At 38.2% G+C, this 19374-nt stretch overlaps 3 protein-coding genes across 3 annotated transcripts; all 3 read right to left on the bottom strand.

Moving 5' to 3' along the window:
- Positions 1–1439: 1439 nt before the first annotated feature.
- Positions 1440–3947, bottom strand: LOC110220798 (protocadherin beta-15-like). Its single transcript, XM_021004991.2, has one exon. The coding sequence runs from the start codon at positions 3814–3816 to the stop codon at positions 2941–2943; it is 876 nt and encodes a 291-aa protein (XP_020860650.2). The 5' UTR covers positions 3817–3947; the 3' UTR covers positions 1440–2940.
- Positions 1447–2931, bottom strand: LOC144454053 (protocadherin beta-15-like). Its single transcript, XM_078150492.1, has one exon. The coding sequence runs from the start codon at positions 2929–2931 to the stop codon at positions 1447–1449; it is 1485 nt and encodes a 494-aa protein (XP_078006618.1).
- Positions 3948–6612: 2665 nt separating the features above from the next.
- LOC110220797 (protocadherin beta-15-like) lies at positions 6613–11962 on the bottom strand. The gene has a single exon (XM_021004990.1). The coding sequence runs from the start codon at positions 11829–11831 to the stop codon at positions 9462–9464; it is 2370 nt and encodes a 789-aa protein (XP_020860649.1). The 5' UTR covers positions 11832–11962; the 3' UTR covers positions 6613–9461.
- Between the last annotated feature and the right edge of the window lie 7412 nt (positions 11963–19374).

Raw genomic sequence — 19374 nt, 5'->3', positions numbered from 1 at the left:
ACACTTGTTATGTGCCAGCTGCTTTACAATTATTATGTCATTCGATTCTCACAACTTTGGGAGGTAGATGCCATCATTATCCCCACTTTACAAATGAGGAAACTGAAATAAACAGAAGTTAAATAACTTGCTCAGGGTCATACAGGTACTGAGGACAGCTATGAGTGTTGGTCTTCTTGACTCCCAGCCTAATTCTTTATCCACTGCACCACCTAGTTGCCCCTATAAAACACCATGAAAAACAGTTATGTCTTATTTGCAAGTGGTCAGTAAGGAAAGGAACTTAACTAATGTACAAAGTAGCTTTCATAAAAACTAATCACTTATGAAATTAGATTCAGACCATCTATAGCTACACAAGAGATGATAATAATCCATCTCTTTTCAGCAGTTTTGACAAATAGACCCACGGAACAGAAAGGAAATTCTAATTAAGTAAGAAAATAAGAAATACAGCTTAGTTAGCTAGAGGGAATGTCCATTTGCTCATTGGGAATACTAAGTAAGCAACTTAACACTTTATCTTGATAAGTCTTTAACTGTTTACTACATCTTCCAAAAGATTTAATAAAAATCATGATAAGGGAGTCTTAAGTAAAATCATCCTGAAAACTCAAAATATCAGAACCAGATTTGGTTGGTAGTCATTTTCTTTTGCATGTAAGAAAAATTTCAGAGTGAGTTGAAGTTATTTACTTAAGCCTGGGAGGAAAAACACAGAGCAGAACAGTGAGTTATTGTTAACTAGGGGGGAAAGTACCAAATTCAAACAGGAAACACCTATTTTCTTAAGTCTCATATTAAACTTCCTATTCTTTCCAATATGGTATACTAACAGTGTCAACTAACTACTATTAATACTTTGTTAATTTTAATGTTTTATTTTTTAAAAGAGTAATTGGTTAGAGTTATATGTGGTCTCAGTAAACTAAGCCTATGCAAAAACTACTACCCTTTAACCATTGTGATGGCACTATTCTCTTTCTACTTGTGGCAATAATCCAAATTGCAGATAAAAGATCTAGCTGGCAATAAAGAGCCTCAGAGCCTCTGGCTTCATACACCCAAGCAAATAAATAAAAAGTTAAATTCACAGATAGATAAAATTAGTAAAAACCTTAAAGCATCCTGAGATGTGTCTTACAAGAAAAAAACTAATCAAAGAGAGAATCAAAGCCAATTTCCATTTAACTATTTAGTATAGAATAAATTTTAAATGATGTTAGGTACAAATGCATTAAATATGGCATAATAATTTGTTCAACTAACTGAGTAGCTAAAATTATCTGAAGCCCAAATAACCAACAAATTTTCAGAATCATCAATAATCTGCTATTAAAGGTTGGACTTTGACTATCAAGATGAACATTATGTAGTGAAACACAGTAGGAAACTAGTTTACGATAAGATCTATTCTCTTAAGTCTTAGTTGAAAAATCCCAGTATTTAACCAAGGTTAGAGCTATTTTGAAATACTGGATATTCTTCTGATTCCCTGCCAGAGCCTTGAGGAGGAACACTAGAAATTGTTGGCTTCAGGAATTTGAATTCATTGGTCTCAGATCCATTGGTCAGACATATTTCATACTGGTAACTCTGGGACAGGGTACCAGAGTGACTGATGTCCATAAAGTGGTTAAGGTATGGTCCATTTGAATCAAAATGGCCATTATCTCCAGAAACCCTTTTTTTTCTCCACAGGTGCATTGCAATGAGCAATATAACAGAGAACAGGAAGAGAAAGGAGATGGAGGCCAGAGAAATGACTAAATAGATTGTAAGGGAGTCATCCTGAGTGCTATCATTAGGTGCATCAGAGAGCTTCACGTAGGGCTCAGAGAAGCCATCCACCAAGAGCACATTCAGTGTAGCTGCTATGGACAGAGTTGGCTCCCCATTGTCCTTCACCAATACCAGGAGCCTCTGCTTGATGTTATCTTTGTCAGTGATAGGCCTTGCTGTACGCACTTCCCCATTGTGGGCCCACACAGTGAAGAGACCTGGGTCTGTGGCCTTAAGCAGCTGGTAGGAAAGCCAGGAATTCTGCCCAGAGTCTCCATCCACAGCCACTACCTTCGTTACCAAGTATCCTGGCTCTGCTGCCTTGGGTACCAGGTCATTGCAGGGAGCTGTGCCATTTTGCAGAGGGTACAGAATGAAGGGAGAGTTATCATTCTCATCCAAGACCATGACTCTAACCACAGCCTGACTGCTCAGTGCTGGGGAACCACCATCAGTAGCCCTCACAGTGAACTGGAAAGTTTGAATGGCTTCATAATCCAGGAATCTCAGGGCATAGAGGTGGCCATTGTCTGGGTTGATGGATATGTAGGAGAAGAGGGGTAAGTCTCCGAATTCAGAAGGCAGCAGGGAGTAGGTGACTTTGGCATTGGTCCCTAAGTCTCTGTCACGGGCACTAATGCTGCCAATGTGGAGGGCAGGGCTGTTGTTCTCCTGGAGGTAGAGCATATACACTGTCTGAGTAAATACTGGGGGATTGTCATTGATATCAGAGACCAGGATGGTGATGTTGTGTTCAGTTTTCAGTCTTGGTGTCCCCAAATCCATGATGGTAATAGTGATGTTGTATACAGCCCTACTCTCTCTGTCCAGTGCTCTCTTGGTTAACAGAGTGTAGAAATTATCTACAGATGGTTTCAGGATGAAGGGGAGGTCATCTTGGATAAAACAAACCATCTTTCCATTATCCCCCGAGTCCCGATCTCGAGTTTTGAACACAGCTACCATCGTTTCAGGCAAGTTCTCAGAGATAGGACTGGTCAGTGAAGATATGGTGAGGTCTGGGGGATTGTCGTTCACATCTGTTACTTGGACCACAATAGTGCATTTTCCAGAAAGACCTCCACCATCTGTGGCTTCAATATCCACTTCATATGATTGAATTGTCTCAAAATCCAATTTTTTTCTCATCCTTACTTCTCATGAGTTCTGATTTACTTCAAAAGTTTTGCTAATTTCTTCAGAATGATGAAAAAGTGAATATAATATTTGTCCATTATTTCCTATGTCCAAATCTCTAGCAGAGACTGTGACAACCATAGAGCCAATGGAGCTGTTCTCAGGTATCTGGACTTCATACCGGGACTGGACAAACACAGGGGCATTGTCATTAATGTCCATAACTAGAACCCGCACTTCGGCTGTCCCAGACCTAGATGGGAACCCACCGTCTAAAGCTGTGAGGGTTAGTCTGATCTCAGGATACTCCTCCCGATCCAGAGCTTTCTCAACCACCAGCTCTGGGTACTTACTACCTTCACTGCTGGAGCGTGTGTGAACTTGGAAATGGGAACTGGGGGAAATCGTGTAGTTCTGAATATTGTTCTCCCCTACATCCAAATCTGCAGCGTTTTTTAAAGAAAACAGAGACCCAGGTGGGGTATTCTCAGGGATTTTCAAAAGCATTTCGGTTTCTAAGAAAGCAGGTGAATGGTCATTTATATCTTGGACCCAGAGCTCAACAGGAATAATACGAAAGGGTTTTTCCAGTAAGATCTGGAAAGGCAGCAGACAGGGCTCTCTGGGACCACACAGCTCCTCTCGGTCCAGTTTCTCTCTCAGTAGCAGATCCCCAGTCTCTAGGCTAAGCTGCAAATATTGCCGATTGTCCTCGGAGAGGACTTGGGCCCCACGGACAGACAGCTCCCCTACCTCCAGCCCCAAAGTCTTTGCCACATTAGCCACAAAGGAACCGACCTCCATTTCCTCCGCCACAGAAAACCTCCCTGTTGCTGAGCCCGCCTCACAAACCCACAACAAGATAACAAGACATATCACTTGCCAGTTCGGCTTCATTATGTCCTGGATCCGTGGTGCTTTCCGTTAAAGAAATTTTGCCTTTTCTTTCTAATTCCAATGGTCAGGCATGGGTTGCTGTCTAAGGAAGCTCGGGTTTGAGCTCTCAGCTCCTCCTTACAAAGCTTCCCTTTGTCTGAGACTTTTTCTAATTCTGCTTTTGCTCTGATGGGAGGCAGGGTTCTGCCGAGCCTTCTTAGCCTGCAGCGCCACCAGGTGTCTGAAAGAATAACTTAATTTTTCCCATAAAAGCTAACTTGTAAAAGAATACTTGATGTACTTGAACTAAGGAGTCCTTCAATTAGCGAAATTTGGGACAGAGATTTGAATTGTGATTTCCTATCTTCTATGAATACTGGTAATTTTAGATATGGGAAAGATCACATTATCTCTATTAAAAAAATATCAGATCTTACTGCAACCAGTTATATTCACTTTATAACTGTTATGGATCTTACATATTCTTAAAACAAAACAAAACAAAATTCCATTCTTTTATTGTGCGGTGGGCATTTGCACCTATGGCGCTTGTATTTCCAACAGATATCAGGCATCCCTTTGTTCTTCTTGTTGTTGTTCTATGTCCAACTCTTTATCACCCCATTTGGGGTTTTCTTGTCTAAGATACTGGAGTGGTTTTCCATTTTCTTCTCCAGGTCATTTGACAGATGAGGAAACTGAGGTAAACAGAGTTAAGTAACTTGCCTAGGGTCACACTGCTAATAAGTGTCTGAGGCTGGATTTGAAAAAAAATGAATCCCAAATTTTGACCAAGTCTATGTAACCAAAATGAAGGAATAGCCATAGAAATATTCAATGTTAGAATCAAAAGGGACATGAATAAAAATCTAATCCAACCCCCTTCTCTTACATATAATTAATTTAAGGCCTGAGTGAGGAAATGATTCACTCAAGGATGTAACCAGCTATACCAAAGAAAAGATTAGGTCAAATACATATATAATCAGAATACCAGTAGTTAATACATCCTCCAATTTCTTAGTATCACTGACTCTATTCTCCATTTCATTTTGCTGTAGTCAATCCCATGTTGATTTCATTACAATTTCTTATCTTAAATACCATCTTATATTTTTAAAAATTCTCTTTAATTCATGAGCACAAAGTAGGAGAGTCACAGATTTCATTCGTAAAGGTCTACCAGTTCATCAAAGGGGATTTCCATGTATTGATATAGAAAGTGAAAGGTGAACTTTTACATTACTTCAGATTAATATTTGTATTCACATAAAAACCATGTCTCATTCAATTTAACTCATATATTAATGGAAAATTCATCAAACTGAATTTTACTTTTCAAAGTCTTTGTGGGTTTCCCCCTTATCTGACCTCATTCTTTAGCTCCTCATTCAAACATCATATCACCTAAGGCTGAAAATATAGAGGCAATGCTTCTTCAGCTCTTTATATCATTTATTTATGTATACCAGAAAATTTGAATAGTTCAACTAAAAAGTGATTAGTGCTAGAAAGCTTCCCAACAACACTATTAAAGGCAGTGTTCGGAGTTACAAAAGGCAATTTTGAGATGATAAAATATCTTCCTGATTGTCTACATGTGGCCTATATTCTCATTAGTTGATGCCAATTTTCATGATTATGAGTCACAGTTATGTTGAGCTGGGAAATCGCACGATCAGTCATGAACTTGATTAAAATAAAATGTACACATATTAGAATACATCAAATGCCAAGCACCATTCCATTCCATTTCATTAGTATTTGTTGAGTTGACACAGAGGGTTAGCAGTATTATGGACAAATTAAAACACTGAGATCCATATCCAATAACATTAATATATGTACTGGTAGAGTTTTTTTAAAAGGAGGAAATGTTTTTCAATATACTTCAAGACTGGTTGAAATGGAGAAAAAAAGTAGAGACAATGAAAGCAGTTAGGGAAAAAAAGGTGATAAAGATGTGATAGGTTACTTAGAAAACCCTAGGGAATCAACTAAAAATTACAGAAATTATTTAATAAATTCAGTAAAGTAGAAAAATGTTAAATAAAACCTATAAAGAGAATCTGTCTATATATTGCCAACAAAACCCAGAAGAATGTGATAGAACACAAAATTTCATTGAAAATTACCACAAAATGCAAAAAATATCTAGAAGCTCACTGACAAGGACAGACATAGTAATTATGTGATTACAACTACAAAACAATCTTTACAGAAATGAAGAAAGACAATTTGAGAGAAATTAATTGCTCATGATTTAGCCATACTAATATAATAAATGACAATATTATGTAAATTAATCGAAATAGCTGGTGCCTTGCTAAACGATTACCAAATTATTACTGTAGAAAACTAGACAAGATTATAACAAAATTCATCTAACAAAACTAAAGGTTCAAGAATTTTAAGGGAAATAAAGGAACCTAGTATTGCCAGTACTCAAACCAAACTACAAAGCAGAGATCATTGAAACAATTTGGTATGGATTAAAAAACTGAAAAGTTGATAAGTGGATCAGATTAAGTATGAAAGAGCCAAAATCAATTGAGACAATATTATAGTGTTTGTTAAACCCAATGAAATAAACTGCCACAGGTAAGGTTTTGATAAAACTACTGGGAAGTATTGAAAAAGAATTGAGAAACAACTTGTACCATTTATTAAAAGAAGCACCAAGTGATGTAGATACATGATCTAGATACTCAAGTTCATACCATAAATAAATTAGAATAAATGGAAAGAAATGTCTTCCACAACCATTGCCAGGGGAAGATTTCTTGACCAGATAGGGGTAGTGATGATCACAGGAGATGCGAGGTTCAATTTTAATTACATAAAACTTAAAAGGTTTGGATGAATTAAAAAGAATTCAGTTGGAATGATAGAATCAGAAAACAAACAAGTATTTGGGAAAGTTTTTGCTGTTAAAATTTCTGTTAAAAGTCTAATATTTCTCTGTTAAAAGTCTAGTATCCAGGATAGAAAATTTTCTCTGTTAAAAGTCTAATATCCAAGATAGAAGGAATTGATACAGATTTATTAGTGAGCCATTCCTAATAGATAAAATGTACTTGAACAGGCAGCTCTCAAGGGAAGAAATCCAAGGTATTAATAACCACATTAAAATGCTCCAAATCACTCATAATAAGATGAATTAAACACCTCTGAGGTTCCACCTCATGCCCAACAGGATAGCAAAGATGACAAAAATTAAAAGTACAGTTGTTACAGGAGGTACAGGAGGACAGACACACAAATGCACTGCCGGTTGAGCTTTGAATTGGTCTACCCATTTTGAAGAACAATTTGCAGCAATATCAAAAAAGCTTCTAAATTGTCCATGCACTTTAACACAGTAGCACAACCACTAGGTATATCCTCAAAGGGATCAAAAACAGTGGGAAAAGTTAAGTACAGAATTATTTACAATAGCACTCTTTATTGTATCAAATAGTTTGAAATAAATTGAGGGTCCATTAATCAAAGAGTAGATGAATAAGTCATGGTACATAAGTATGATGAAATACTATGTCACTACAAGAAATGACAAAAACCATCCCAGGGAATCTGGATTTCTTCCAGAGAAATATAGGAAAACTTATATGAACTAATGCAGGATGAAGTAAGCAGAGCAAAAAAATATTCTATCCTATAAATATAATAACCACAATATTACAAATGAAAGCAACTTTGAAAGGTTTAAAAACTCTGATCATTGCAATGGTAGATGATGAAGCAAACTTCTCACCTCTTGGTGAACAGGTTATGGGACTATTGGGATAGAATGAGACATATAGTTCCAGATATGATCAAAGCAATAAATTTGTTTTGTTTGACTATGCCTATGTGATACACTGGAATGCTTTTATTTGGGGCATGGGGATTAGTGATAGTAATGAAAAAATAAAATAAAAGAGAAACAGTGAAATATCCAAAAACACACAGGAGAAAGCATGAAGAAATTCAAGAGAAAACACAAATAAGAACGATATAGTAATAATAGATTAATGGTTGCATATGCAACCTTAGTTTGATGGCCTTCTTTGTATATGGATATGTTTAAGTGTTTTGAAGATTTTTTATTTCATATTTAAAAAAACAGAAATACAAAATGCTTTGACGTAGTTTAGATGTAAATACGATCCATAAAAAGTACTCTAGAGGATAGGGGGAAGTAAACTAACAGTTACAGCAGGTCTTTCCATTTTGTATAATGATAAAATGCTAACATATAGAACCCATGACTTTAAAAAGTGACAATTGCAGAGAAATGAAGGTATACCTCTGTCACATAACTGTAGTCTGTTGCATTTAACTGCATTTTTCAAAATATATGGATTCAGAAAGAATAGGTATATCCACTTGAAAATCAGTAGTGTTTGAGTCCAGATTATGTAACTATCAAAAACAAATTTATGCTATTCTCAAGCTATCTGTTGAGGAGAGACTTGAGGGAAGTGCAATCTAGTCTTCAGAAATATCAGTAACTCATGACTGACTGATTCAGCCTGTCTGTAACTAAACAAGGGGATAGTGTTAATGTCTCTCCTTTATTTTGCTATGTTCAAGTCATGGAGCAGAAACCCAAGTTTTCCCAGCAGGAGGTCTAGAGACATTGTTTGAGATGCCCATATAATTAATTGGAAGGACCAAGAACAAAACATTTTATTTTAATAAGTTTGTGACTATTTTTGAAGGGTTAGATAAAAGCCACTGTAAGGAATATTCAGACGTAACCTGAAAACTAAAATGTCAGAGCCAGATTTTACTGGAAGTTATATGTATATGTGTGTATTCCAGTGAGTTTCTGAATGTAAGGTGAATTTAAGCATGAGTTAAAGTTGGTTTTTACTTAGGCCTGGGAGGAAAAAGTAGGGATAGATTAATCAGTTATTACTGTTAACATTAAGGGATTAAAGAGAAAAGTACCAGGTCTTAATGAGATATTTACATTTCTTTAAGCTTTGTTCCATACTTTACTTAAAATTCTTTCCAATATGATATGCTAATACTGTTAATTAGCTACCCTGAAGATGTTGTTAATTTAATAGCTTACAGAAAAAATACAGTTGATTTGGGTTATAGATAAATCTATTTTTGGTTACCTCTGCCTCCATGGGAAGTCTGTATTTATTGGCCATTACTCGGGAATTTCTCTGACATTTAATCATAGTAGTAATTTAAATTATAGGTAGCATATTCAAGGTTAGAGGAGAAAGTCTCATAATCACTAGCTTCATAAACACAGTCCTAGACAGTGGAAGTTAAACTCAAAGATAAATAAAAAGGAAAAAAGAAAAATAAATGAATGTTAGATACAAGCCTTAGAGCTAAACTATGTGATCTTTGAAATTTCAAAGGAAACAATCTATTTTCTCATTTTACTCTTTAGGATAGAACATAGTTATAAAATAATATCAATATTGTGCAGACTATGTAGAACATCACATATTCAATTAATTAGCTAGCCAAATATTTTACTAAAACCAAGAACACTGAGAAACTTTCAGGACCAACAATTATTTTCACCATATTAAAAGGACTTTCACTATCTGGTTCAAAGTTCCCCCTGCTAGGCAAGGATGAAAGATTCATGAAACAGCACTAGCAAAGGGTTCACAAAATGATAATATTAAATTTCTGTTGATCGGTTATAATACTTAAGTAAGCATGTAGCCATTTCTAAGGACAGGATTTTCCTGTGAGTCCTTGCCAGTACCTTGAGGAGGGACACTGGGTAGAATGGGCTTCAGGAACTTGAACTCACTGGTCCCTGAACCACTGGTTAGACACACCTCATACTGGTAGCTCTGGGACAAGGTCCCTGTTCTGCTGACATCCATCAAGTGGCCTGGGAAGGGGCCATTTGGGTCAAATTGCCTACAGTCTGTGGCATTCCTTTTCCTCTTCCACAGGCAAATAGTAACAAACATAATAATAGAGACCAGAAAAAGAAAGGAGATAACCACTAAAGAAATGATCAGGTAAATTGTGAGGGAGTCAATATGGACCTGCTCCTTGGGTGTATCTGGGAGTTGAAGGTAGGGCTCAGAGAAGCCATCTACCAAGATTACATTCAACGTGACCACAGTGGACAAAGGCGGCTCCCCATTGTCCTTCACCAGCACCAGAAGCCTCTGTTTGATAACATCTCTGTCACTAATGGGCCTTGCTGTGCACACTTCTCCATTGTGGGCCCACAAAGTGAAGAGTCCTGGGTCTGTGGCCTTGAGCATCTGGTAGGAAAGCCAAGAATTCTGTCCTGAGTCCCTATCTACAGCCACCACCTTGGTCACCAGATAACCTGGCTTTGCAGCTCTGGGCACCAGGTCATTGCAGGGAGTGGTACCATTCTGCAGTGGATATAGCACAAAGGGAGAATTGTCATTTTCATCCAGGACCACAACCTGAACCAGAGCTTGGCTGCTCAGGGTTGGAGAGCCTGCATCAGTTGCCCTCACAGTGAAATGGAAAGCTTGGATCACTTCATAATCCAGAGATCTGAGAACATAGAGATGGCCATTGTCGGAGTTGATGGAGATGTAGGAGAAGAGGGGCAGGTCTCCAGCTTCAGGAGATTGAAAAGAATAGGTAACCTTGGCATTGGTCCCTGAGTCCTTGTCATTGGCCCTCACGCTACCAATGTGGAGGGCAGGGATATTGTTCTCCTGGAGGTAGAAGGTGTAGGTTGTCTGAGTAAACTCTGGAGGATTGTCATTGACATCAGAAATTAGTACAGTGATGTTACGCTCAGTTTTGAGCCTCGGAGTCCCCAGATCTGTGACTATAATGGTGATGTTGTACTCGACCTTACTTTCTCTATCCAGTGAATTCTCTGTTAACAGAGTGTAAAAGTTGTCAATAGATGGTTTCAAGATGAAGGGGACGTTTCCTTCGATAGAACAAACCATTTGTCCATTTTCTCCCGAATCTTGATCTCGAATCTTAAAAACAGCTACCACAGTCTCAGGTGAATTCTCAGGAATAGGACTGGTAAATGATGATATGATAAGTTCTGGGGCATTGTCATTCACATCTGTCACTTGGACCACAACAATGCATTTTCCTGAAAGGCCCCCGCCATCTGTGGCTTCAATATCCACTTCGTAAAATTTAATTGCCTCAAAGTCTAGTTTTCTTTTCGTTCTAATTTCTCCCGAGGTGGGATTTACTTCAAAAGTATTTATAATTTCTTCAGAGCCTTGAAAAAAGGAATATGATACTTGCCCATTGTTTCCTATGTCCAAATCTCTAGCAGAGACCGTGACAACCAGGGAGCCGATAGGGCTATTCTCTGGGATCTGAACCTCATACTGGGGCTGGGAAAAAACAGGGGCATTGTCGTTGATGTCCACAACCAGGACTCGGATTTGGGCTGTTCCAGACCTAGGAGGGAACCCTCCATCCAGGGCAGTGAGAGTTAAAGTGACCTCGGACTGCACCTCCCTATCCAAGGCTTTGTCCAACACCAGCTCCGCGAACATCCTGCCGTCACTGCGAGCACGGGTTTGAAGGTGGAAATAGGGATTAAGGCTGATTGTGTAGTTCTGAACACTATTGCTTCCTATGTCCAAATCTTGCGCAGTTTTCAGAGAAAACAGAGACCCAGGTTGGCTATTTTCAGGGACGTTGAGAAGGATTTCAGTGTTCAGGAAAACAGGCGAATGATCATTTATATCTTGGACCCAGAGCTCAGTGCGAACTATCTGAAAAGGTTTTTCCAGCAAGATCTGGAAAGGCAACAGACAGGGCTCTCTGGGACCACACAGCTCCTCTCGGTCCAGTTTCTCTCTCAGTAGCAGATCCCCAGTCTCTAGGCTAAGCTGCAAATATTGCCGATTGTCCTCGGAGAGGACTTGGGCCCCACGGACAGACAGCTCCCCTACCTCCAGCCCCAAAGTCTTTGCCACATTAGCCACAAAGGAACCGACCTCCATTTCCTCCGCCACAGAAAACCTCCCTGTTGCTGAGCCCGCCTCACAAACCCACAACAAGATAACAAGACATATCACTTGCCTGTTCGGCTTCATTATGTCCTGGATCCGTGGTGCTTTCCGTTAAAGAAATTTTGCCTTTTCTTTCTAATTCCAATGGTCAGGCATGGGTTGCTGTCTAAGGAAGCTCGGGTTTGAGCTCTCAGCTCCTCCTTACAAAGCTTCCCTTTGTCTGAGCTTTTTTCTAATTCTGCTTTTGCTCTGATGGGAGGCTGGGTTCTGCCGAGCCTTCTTAGCCTGCAGCGCCACCAGGTGTCTGAAAGGATAACTTAATATTTTCCCATAAAAGCTAAACGTAAAAGAAATATAAGTGCACCAAAGAACCCCAGAAAATTAAGTTGGAGAGAGGTAGTACTGTGATTCATTTAGTTCACATGAATATGGCAATTTTAAATCTTTACAATTGTTTCATATTCTCTGGTGACAATCAATGAGGACTCTATCTTGATAAGTTGAATTGCATTCGAAAAATCATTGATGTAGGTCACATGTACTCCAAAAATGATTTGACATCACGTTACTTCAGGGGAAAACAAGTGTTTTCAATTCGTGGTTTAAATATTAAAGGCATCTTTATTTCCAAAGTATATGAAGTACTCCTGATTGCCCACAAATAAAGGTTGTTCAGATTTTTTTTCCCAAAAAAGGGTTTAGAACCACAATCTACTGGGGCAAGTGATTTTCAGTCAGTAAATTAACAATGTAAATTAGACTCCAGGATTCTGTAGAGACCATGTCAGGTGCTGTGAGGTGGATGATACTTAGGAAATAGCAAGCAGTGGTACTTCCTTATAGAAGTCATAGAAATAACATTTATGGGATGAAGAAAGAGAATTCTTAGTCTTTTTCTTTTCTTTTTTTTGGCTAGGCAATGGGGTCAAGTGACTTGCCCAGGGTCACACAGCTAGTAAGTGTTATGTGTCTGAGGTCGGATTTGAACCCAGGTCCTCCTGAATCCAGGGCTGGTATGCTGTCCACTGCACCACCTAGCTGTCCCAGAATTTTTAGTATTTTAAAACTGTGTTCTCCTCCTTATCTGTCTTTTATAGGAAGCAACATGGTCTACCTTCCATATGGTGTAGAAGACAGGTGAAATTAGATGGAAGTCACCATCTCCTTCATTCTTTCTTCTGAGTTGGAAAAGACATGGGAATGTAAGATTTTTAGAAATAAGAATGTTTCATTTGAATTTTTGCTAATTGTATTTCTAGCACTTACATAGTACTAAGCTTTTCAAAGGGCTTTACATATGTAATTTGATCCTCAGAACTCTGTGAGATAGGTATTATTACTGATGAGGATGCTTAGGCTAAGGGATGTGAAATGACTTGCTCATTGTCACACTGCTAGTAATTTCCTAAGAATTTAAATTCAGGTCTTTCTGATTCCAAGTCTAGCATTCTATCCACTATGCCAACTGGCTGCCACGATGAATTATAATGTATCCTCAGCAAAGCACTGTCTTCTCTTTAAGCCTGGAGAATCATACAATGAAAAATGTTACCAAATGTGTAAGCCTTGAGGGTAGTCAGTTAAATATTGCTCAAGTTGGAAAGGACCTAGCTTAGCAGCAATGTCATGGCCCACCAACATGGCTTTTGGTGTGCTTTCAATATTATTGAAGGTGTATGCAATGAATTAAAGGGCTAGCCCATGACTTGGATAAAGCATACAGCTTTTATATCACAATCATTCCATCTGCTCAAAGACGTAATCAGTTTCCCTCAGACAAAGAAGTGTCACTAGATGGCTTGAAATTTTCTTGCATTTTTGGCTTTCACAATGCTGTACATGTTCTCAACTGCCTTCACTTGTGAGATAAGCAACTGGTTCCAAGAACTGATGTCTACAACTCAAACTTAATATGTCAGGTAGGAAGAAATAGGGAATTAATGTTGAGTAGCCAGTTTCATTAGGGTGTCCTGGGCCCAGAAGAAGATGCTCTTAATGCCAGCAAATAATAAATTTAAGACTATCATTCTCTTTTGTCCAGAGCTTTATTTAGCACAGCACACCACTACTGTATCCCCTGACATATCTTTATAAACAATTGTTGGAGAGGAGTGTGAAGTTCTGAAAGTCCTTGACTGTCACAGCTACACTACAGTCACTTGGAAGGGGAAGTCAGTGACTATGGCATCACTTTCTGGAATCTTTAGAAGAAGTTTGTCTTTTGAGAACACTCAGGACTGGCTAATGACATCTTTAATCATCACTTGGGCCTCATATGATTATAAAGAACTGTCTCATAGATGAGAATGCATCACATAGAATAAAACACAGAGGTCTGTTGCTGTCATGGTTCCCTATTTAGAAATGCTCCTTATTCTGCAAAATTCAGCATTGTTTTTGAGGACAAAGGTCCAGTTGTCTCAAGTCATCATCTTCTATGTGAGGACATGGATTCTAGGCTCTTCAAATCCTCACAACCTTGTAATTAATAAAATATTTTCCTGCCACACACACTATATATGAAAATATATACTGATGACAACTCTCCTGTAACCTCAGATCTTGTGGAGCTGCCTAAAGCTCAGAGAGTATAAGTGAGTTATACATGGTCATACAGCTAATAAATGCCAGGGGTGAAATTTGAACCCAGGTCTTCCAAAGTCCTTGCCCAGCACTCTCTCTACCTGCTGTGTCATGCTGCTCCCCACATATGACCATGGAAGGCTCTTGGTAGATCGTGTTCTATTGCTGCAGAAGAACTGAGAATAGATCAAAAGCACTAGCCTACTTCAGAGAATGTCATACTTCTATTTTCATTATTTTTGTTACATGGTAAAAATTATCAACACAAGAAAAAAAGCAAATAAATAAACATACAAAAGGGATAAAACCTTACCCCAAGCCTTTAGCTGAACTAAATAAATTTTAAAACACCAAATAACAAGAGAAAATGTTTTTGTTCTTTTTCCTTTTCCAGTATTGTCAAAAGTTGCTCACCTTTGGCCATAAATACTTTTCTCCATAGTTTTATACAGGCTTTTTAATATTCCATACCCTTAATTCTGTAATGATTCCTTAGAGGAGATTTGTTTTTTCCCCTCATGTTCTAATAATTAAGATATTTCAGATTGATAATAGAGGAACTTATTGGATAATATCATTCCAAAAGTATGGAAAATAGCCAATATTATTGATGTAATAGTGTCTTTCAAGGGAGAAAAACAAAAGTTTGTGTGAAATTGCAACACAGGAATTATAGGATCATCGGTATACTCTGATAATCCTTTAACTGCTTCAACAAGCCAAAAATCATTTACAGACCTCAAATAAACTAATTGATTATGTATTCCAACTAACTAGAATAACACAAAACTCATCTCAATTATGAAGCCAAGGAACAACATTTGGAATAGCTTACTATGCAATATTATAAAGCATAATGTTTATGAGGCATGGGAATCCATTGGTCTCAGGTTCTCTGAGGGGGAAAGTTTCCTATTTATTTTAAACTGTGACATTCAACTTTGTAGGCAGGGTGATAAAATAATTTTTCTTTTTAAACAAGCATAAATTTGGTTACACTAAATAAGGAAAAATAAGGATAGATACATCTTTACTACTAATCTACTTGCAAAGATCCCACTTTAAAAGCCTAAATTTTTTAATGTAACACTTTACTTCAAGAAGAGAGGAAAACTGATACAAATTTTCATCTCTATGCAATTCTACTTGAAACTGAAGCTGTTCTTGAAGAGCAGGTTTTCTTCTGACTGCCTTTCCCTACCCTATCCAGGGATGCTGGGGAAAATCAGTTTATGGAATTTAAACTCTGGTTCTGGAGCTTCTGGTAAGAGACATTTCATACTGTTAACTTTGGAATAAGTTCCTACTGCTACTGGCATCCACAAAGTATCCCCAGAATGGTTCATCATTCCCATAAAGACCAATATTGTTGACATCAATTTTTCTCCTTCACCATGTACAGTGATGAACAGGATGAGAGAAAGCAGGAAGAGAAAAAAAGACAAAGGCCAAAGAAATTATCAAGTAGGCTGTAAGGGAATTAGTTTGGACCCACTCCTTGGGTGTATCTGGGAGCTGTAGGCAGCTCTCAGAGAAGCCATCCACCAGAAGCAGGTTCAATGTGGCTGGTGTGGACAGAGATAACTGCCCATTGTCCTTCACCAGCATCAGGAGCCTCTCATTAATGGTGTCTCTGTCACTAATGTGCTTCACTTTTCCAATTTCCCCATTACAAGCCCACATGGTGAAGATTCCTGGGTCTGTGGCCTTCATTAGGTATTAGGAAAGTGAGCACTTATGCCCCAGTTTCCATCCAAAGTGACTACCTTGGTGACCAGATAACCAGGCTCTGCAGCCTCTGAGCACTAGGTCATTAAAGAGAGTTTTATCATTCTGCAGTGAATACAGCACAAAAGGAGAACTATGGTTCATGATCCAAAAGTACAAACTCAACTAGAATCTGGCTGTCCAGGGCTGTCCAGGGCTGAGGAAGTACCATCAGCTGCCCTCATAGTGAACTGGCAAGTTTTAATGGCTTCATTATCCAAGGATCCCAGAGGACAGAGAAAGTCATTGTCTGAGATAAGAGGGGCAGCTCTCCAGTCTCAGGAAGCAGCATGGAGTAGACAACTTTGGCATTGATTTCCAAGTCCCTGTCACTGATGTAGACAATGTACATGAAAAGACTGTTATTCTCCCAGAAATACACAGTGTAGACTGAGTAAACACCACAAAGTTGTCATTGGTATCAGAGATCATCACTATGAGGCTGAGTTCAGTTTTGAACCTTGAAAATCCCAAATTGAGGACAGTAAGAGTACTTAGCCTTGCTCTCCCTATATATTGATCCCCTAGTTACCAAGAAATAAATGTTCTCAACAGGTTTTAGCATAAAACAGAGGTCTTCTCAAATAGATCAAACCACCCTTCCATTGTCTCTTGAGTCTTAATCTCAAATCCTAAAAACCACAGAAATTATATCAAGCAAATTCTCTAGGATGGGACTGGTATATGATGAAATGATCAACTCTGGGGCATTGTCTTCAAATATATCAAATGATTCATAAGAATATATATTTTTCAGAAACATACCCACCACCTGTGGCTTCAATATCTTTTTCCTAAGATTGAATAGTCTCAAATTTTAATTGCTTTATCGATTGAATTTCCTGTTTCTGAATTCAGTTCAAACATTTCTTGAATTTCTTCAGAATCATGGAAAATATGTAGGATATTTTCCCATAATTTCCTATATCTGAATCTTTATCAGAAGTGGTGGCAACCAATGATCCTATTGCACTATTTTCAGGGATTTTAACCTTATTTAACATATGGGCAAACACAAGAGCTTTGTTGTTGACATCCATAACCAAAAACTACAATTGAGCAGTCCTAAGTATGGGTAGGGACCCACATTCCACAGCCATGAGGATTACCCTAACTTCAGATTCTTTCTATCAATCCAACACTTTATCCATCAGGAGTTCCAGGTACTTCTGCTGTAAGTGCTGCAGCGGTTTGAATGTGAAAATGTGAGTTGTGATTGTGTAATTCTGAACATGATTACTTCCTTCATGCAGATCTTCAGCCTTTTCCAAATGACCATCCCTGGAGATTTTTAGAAGTAATTTAGCATCCATTTACAATGGGGAATGTTAATTTATTTCTTGCACCTACAGCTTAGCCTGGAAGAACTGCAAAGGCTTCTCCAGTAAGATCTGAAAAGGCAGCACAAAGGGCTCAGTGGGGCCATACAAGCTCCTCCTGGTCCAGTTTTTTCTCTTTTAGGACTAAATATCTATTCTCATGATTGAATTGCAAATACTGCCTGTTATTTTCAAGGAGAATCTTCCCCCACCTCTCCCACATTACTTACAATGGCACCATTCTCCTTTTCCATTGAAATCTTCTTGAGCCCTCCTCAAACACAAAAAGGAAAAACAGAAAAAGCAAAACTTGCTTTTTCTGCAGAATTGCCTCTCCTTCAGGCACCATTGTATCTTCAACAATTGTGGGCTAGCACACAATTAACCTAACCTGCAGTGGTGCCACGGGTTCTCACACACTGTTTTACATGTTCCATTAAAGCATGAAAGTTTCAGAAAAACTTGAGGTGACATGCTGTTCCTAGTGCTTTACCAGGGCTGTGAGGTATGTCATAGAAATTAAGGAAACCAGATCAGGGGTGCTATGAGGCTCTGTTCTATAATGGATGTAAAGCATTTTGAAAACTTAAATTTTATTTTAAAAAGCCATCAAGTTCTATATAAATACCAGTTGTTGTTGTTGTTGTCGTCATTGTTACCCTACAGTCATCAGTTTGGTGACTCCATTCCCTAAGCCTTCTATTGCACTCCCTCTGAGCTCAAGCGATGCTTCTAGAGTAATAAAGAGGTGTGCTGGTATATACTTAACAATCAAGCTTTGAGGGGGAGAAAGTACATGCACACACTTTTAAGTTTAATCTGAGTGGTTTACACAGTTTTTTTTTGCTTTTAGGCAATTTGGGGTTAAGTGACTTGCCCAGGGTCACACAGCTAGTAAGTGTCAAGTGTTTGGTCTAAGGCCGGAATTGAACTCAGGTCCTCCTGACTTCAGGCTGGTGCTCTATCCACTGCACCACCTAGCTGCCCCATTGGTTTACACTTTCTTAAATCTAGACAATGAACAAACCAATAATCCTAGTCCCCATTTGTAGCAATTGCTGGCTTCTGAGGTATAAATAGATAGTCACACTGAAAATTTAACAGGCAGCCCTAGCAAACCCATTGGAGTTGGCTCAACACACCCCTTTCCCAGGTGCACTAAAATTTTTCATGACCTTCACACATGCTCATATGTGAACTCCACTTGCCTTCAGACACATTTCCCTTGGTTATGTGTAATGACGATGGCTCTTTTTTGGAGAAATCAACTATACTTGCTATTTTAAAATTTCACATGTCACTTGATGACTCTTTATTTTCTTTGACTATCTCCATTACTGTACCGTACATTGCTCTAATGTATTTCATATAAACCAATGGGAAAATATAATAAAGCAGGCAGTAGCCTTGTTGACCCTTAATGTTAATGATAGTTCTTATTTCTATAGAACTTTAAGATTTGAAAAATGCCTTATAAGTCCAATTTTATTTGATTCTCATGATAATCCTTTAAGGTAAGTATTGTTATTATCCTAATTTTATAAGTTAGGAAACTGAAATTCATAGAGGATGTGACTTACTGTTTTATACTAAATTGTTAATATATTATAAAAACTATATATAAAGATATTCTCACTCATATTGATCACTTTGTTTACAACAATGAGCAATGTTTGATTGAAAAAATAAGTTTAAACAAGTAGATATCTACAAGGTATGGTGCCTGATTGACTTCTGGTGGTAAGAAGGGTTCTAAGTGATATTAGCTTGTCTCATTTTCAACACAAATATTAGAAATAGGACTGAATGTTCACATCACAGGTTGTAAAGGTCAATTAGGTAGTATAAAATGAAATGATAATTACCCATTTTGGTAGCCTATCAAGACAGAATCAAGGGTGGGGGAGGGGGAAGGCATTCCCAAACATCTCTCTGTTCCTTAAAAACAAAGGCAACAG

This window comes from Phascolarctos cinereus, unplaced genomic scaffold (genome assembly GCF_003287225.1).
Source record: "Phascolarctos cinereus isolate Bilbo 61053 unplaced genomic scaffold, phaCin_HiC Scaffold_2;HRSCAF=192, whole genome shotgun sequence".
Taxonomy (NCBI): domain Eukaryota; kingdom Metazoa; phylum Chordata; class Mammalia; order Diprotodontia; family Phascolarctidae; genus Phascolarctos; species Phascolarctos cinereus.
Note: the sequence above shows the minus strand (reverse complement) of the source record. Positions and strands in the feature narration are given on the sequence as shown.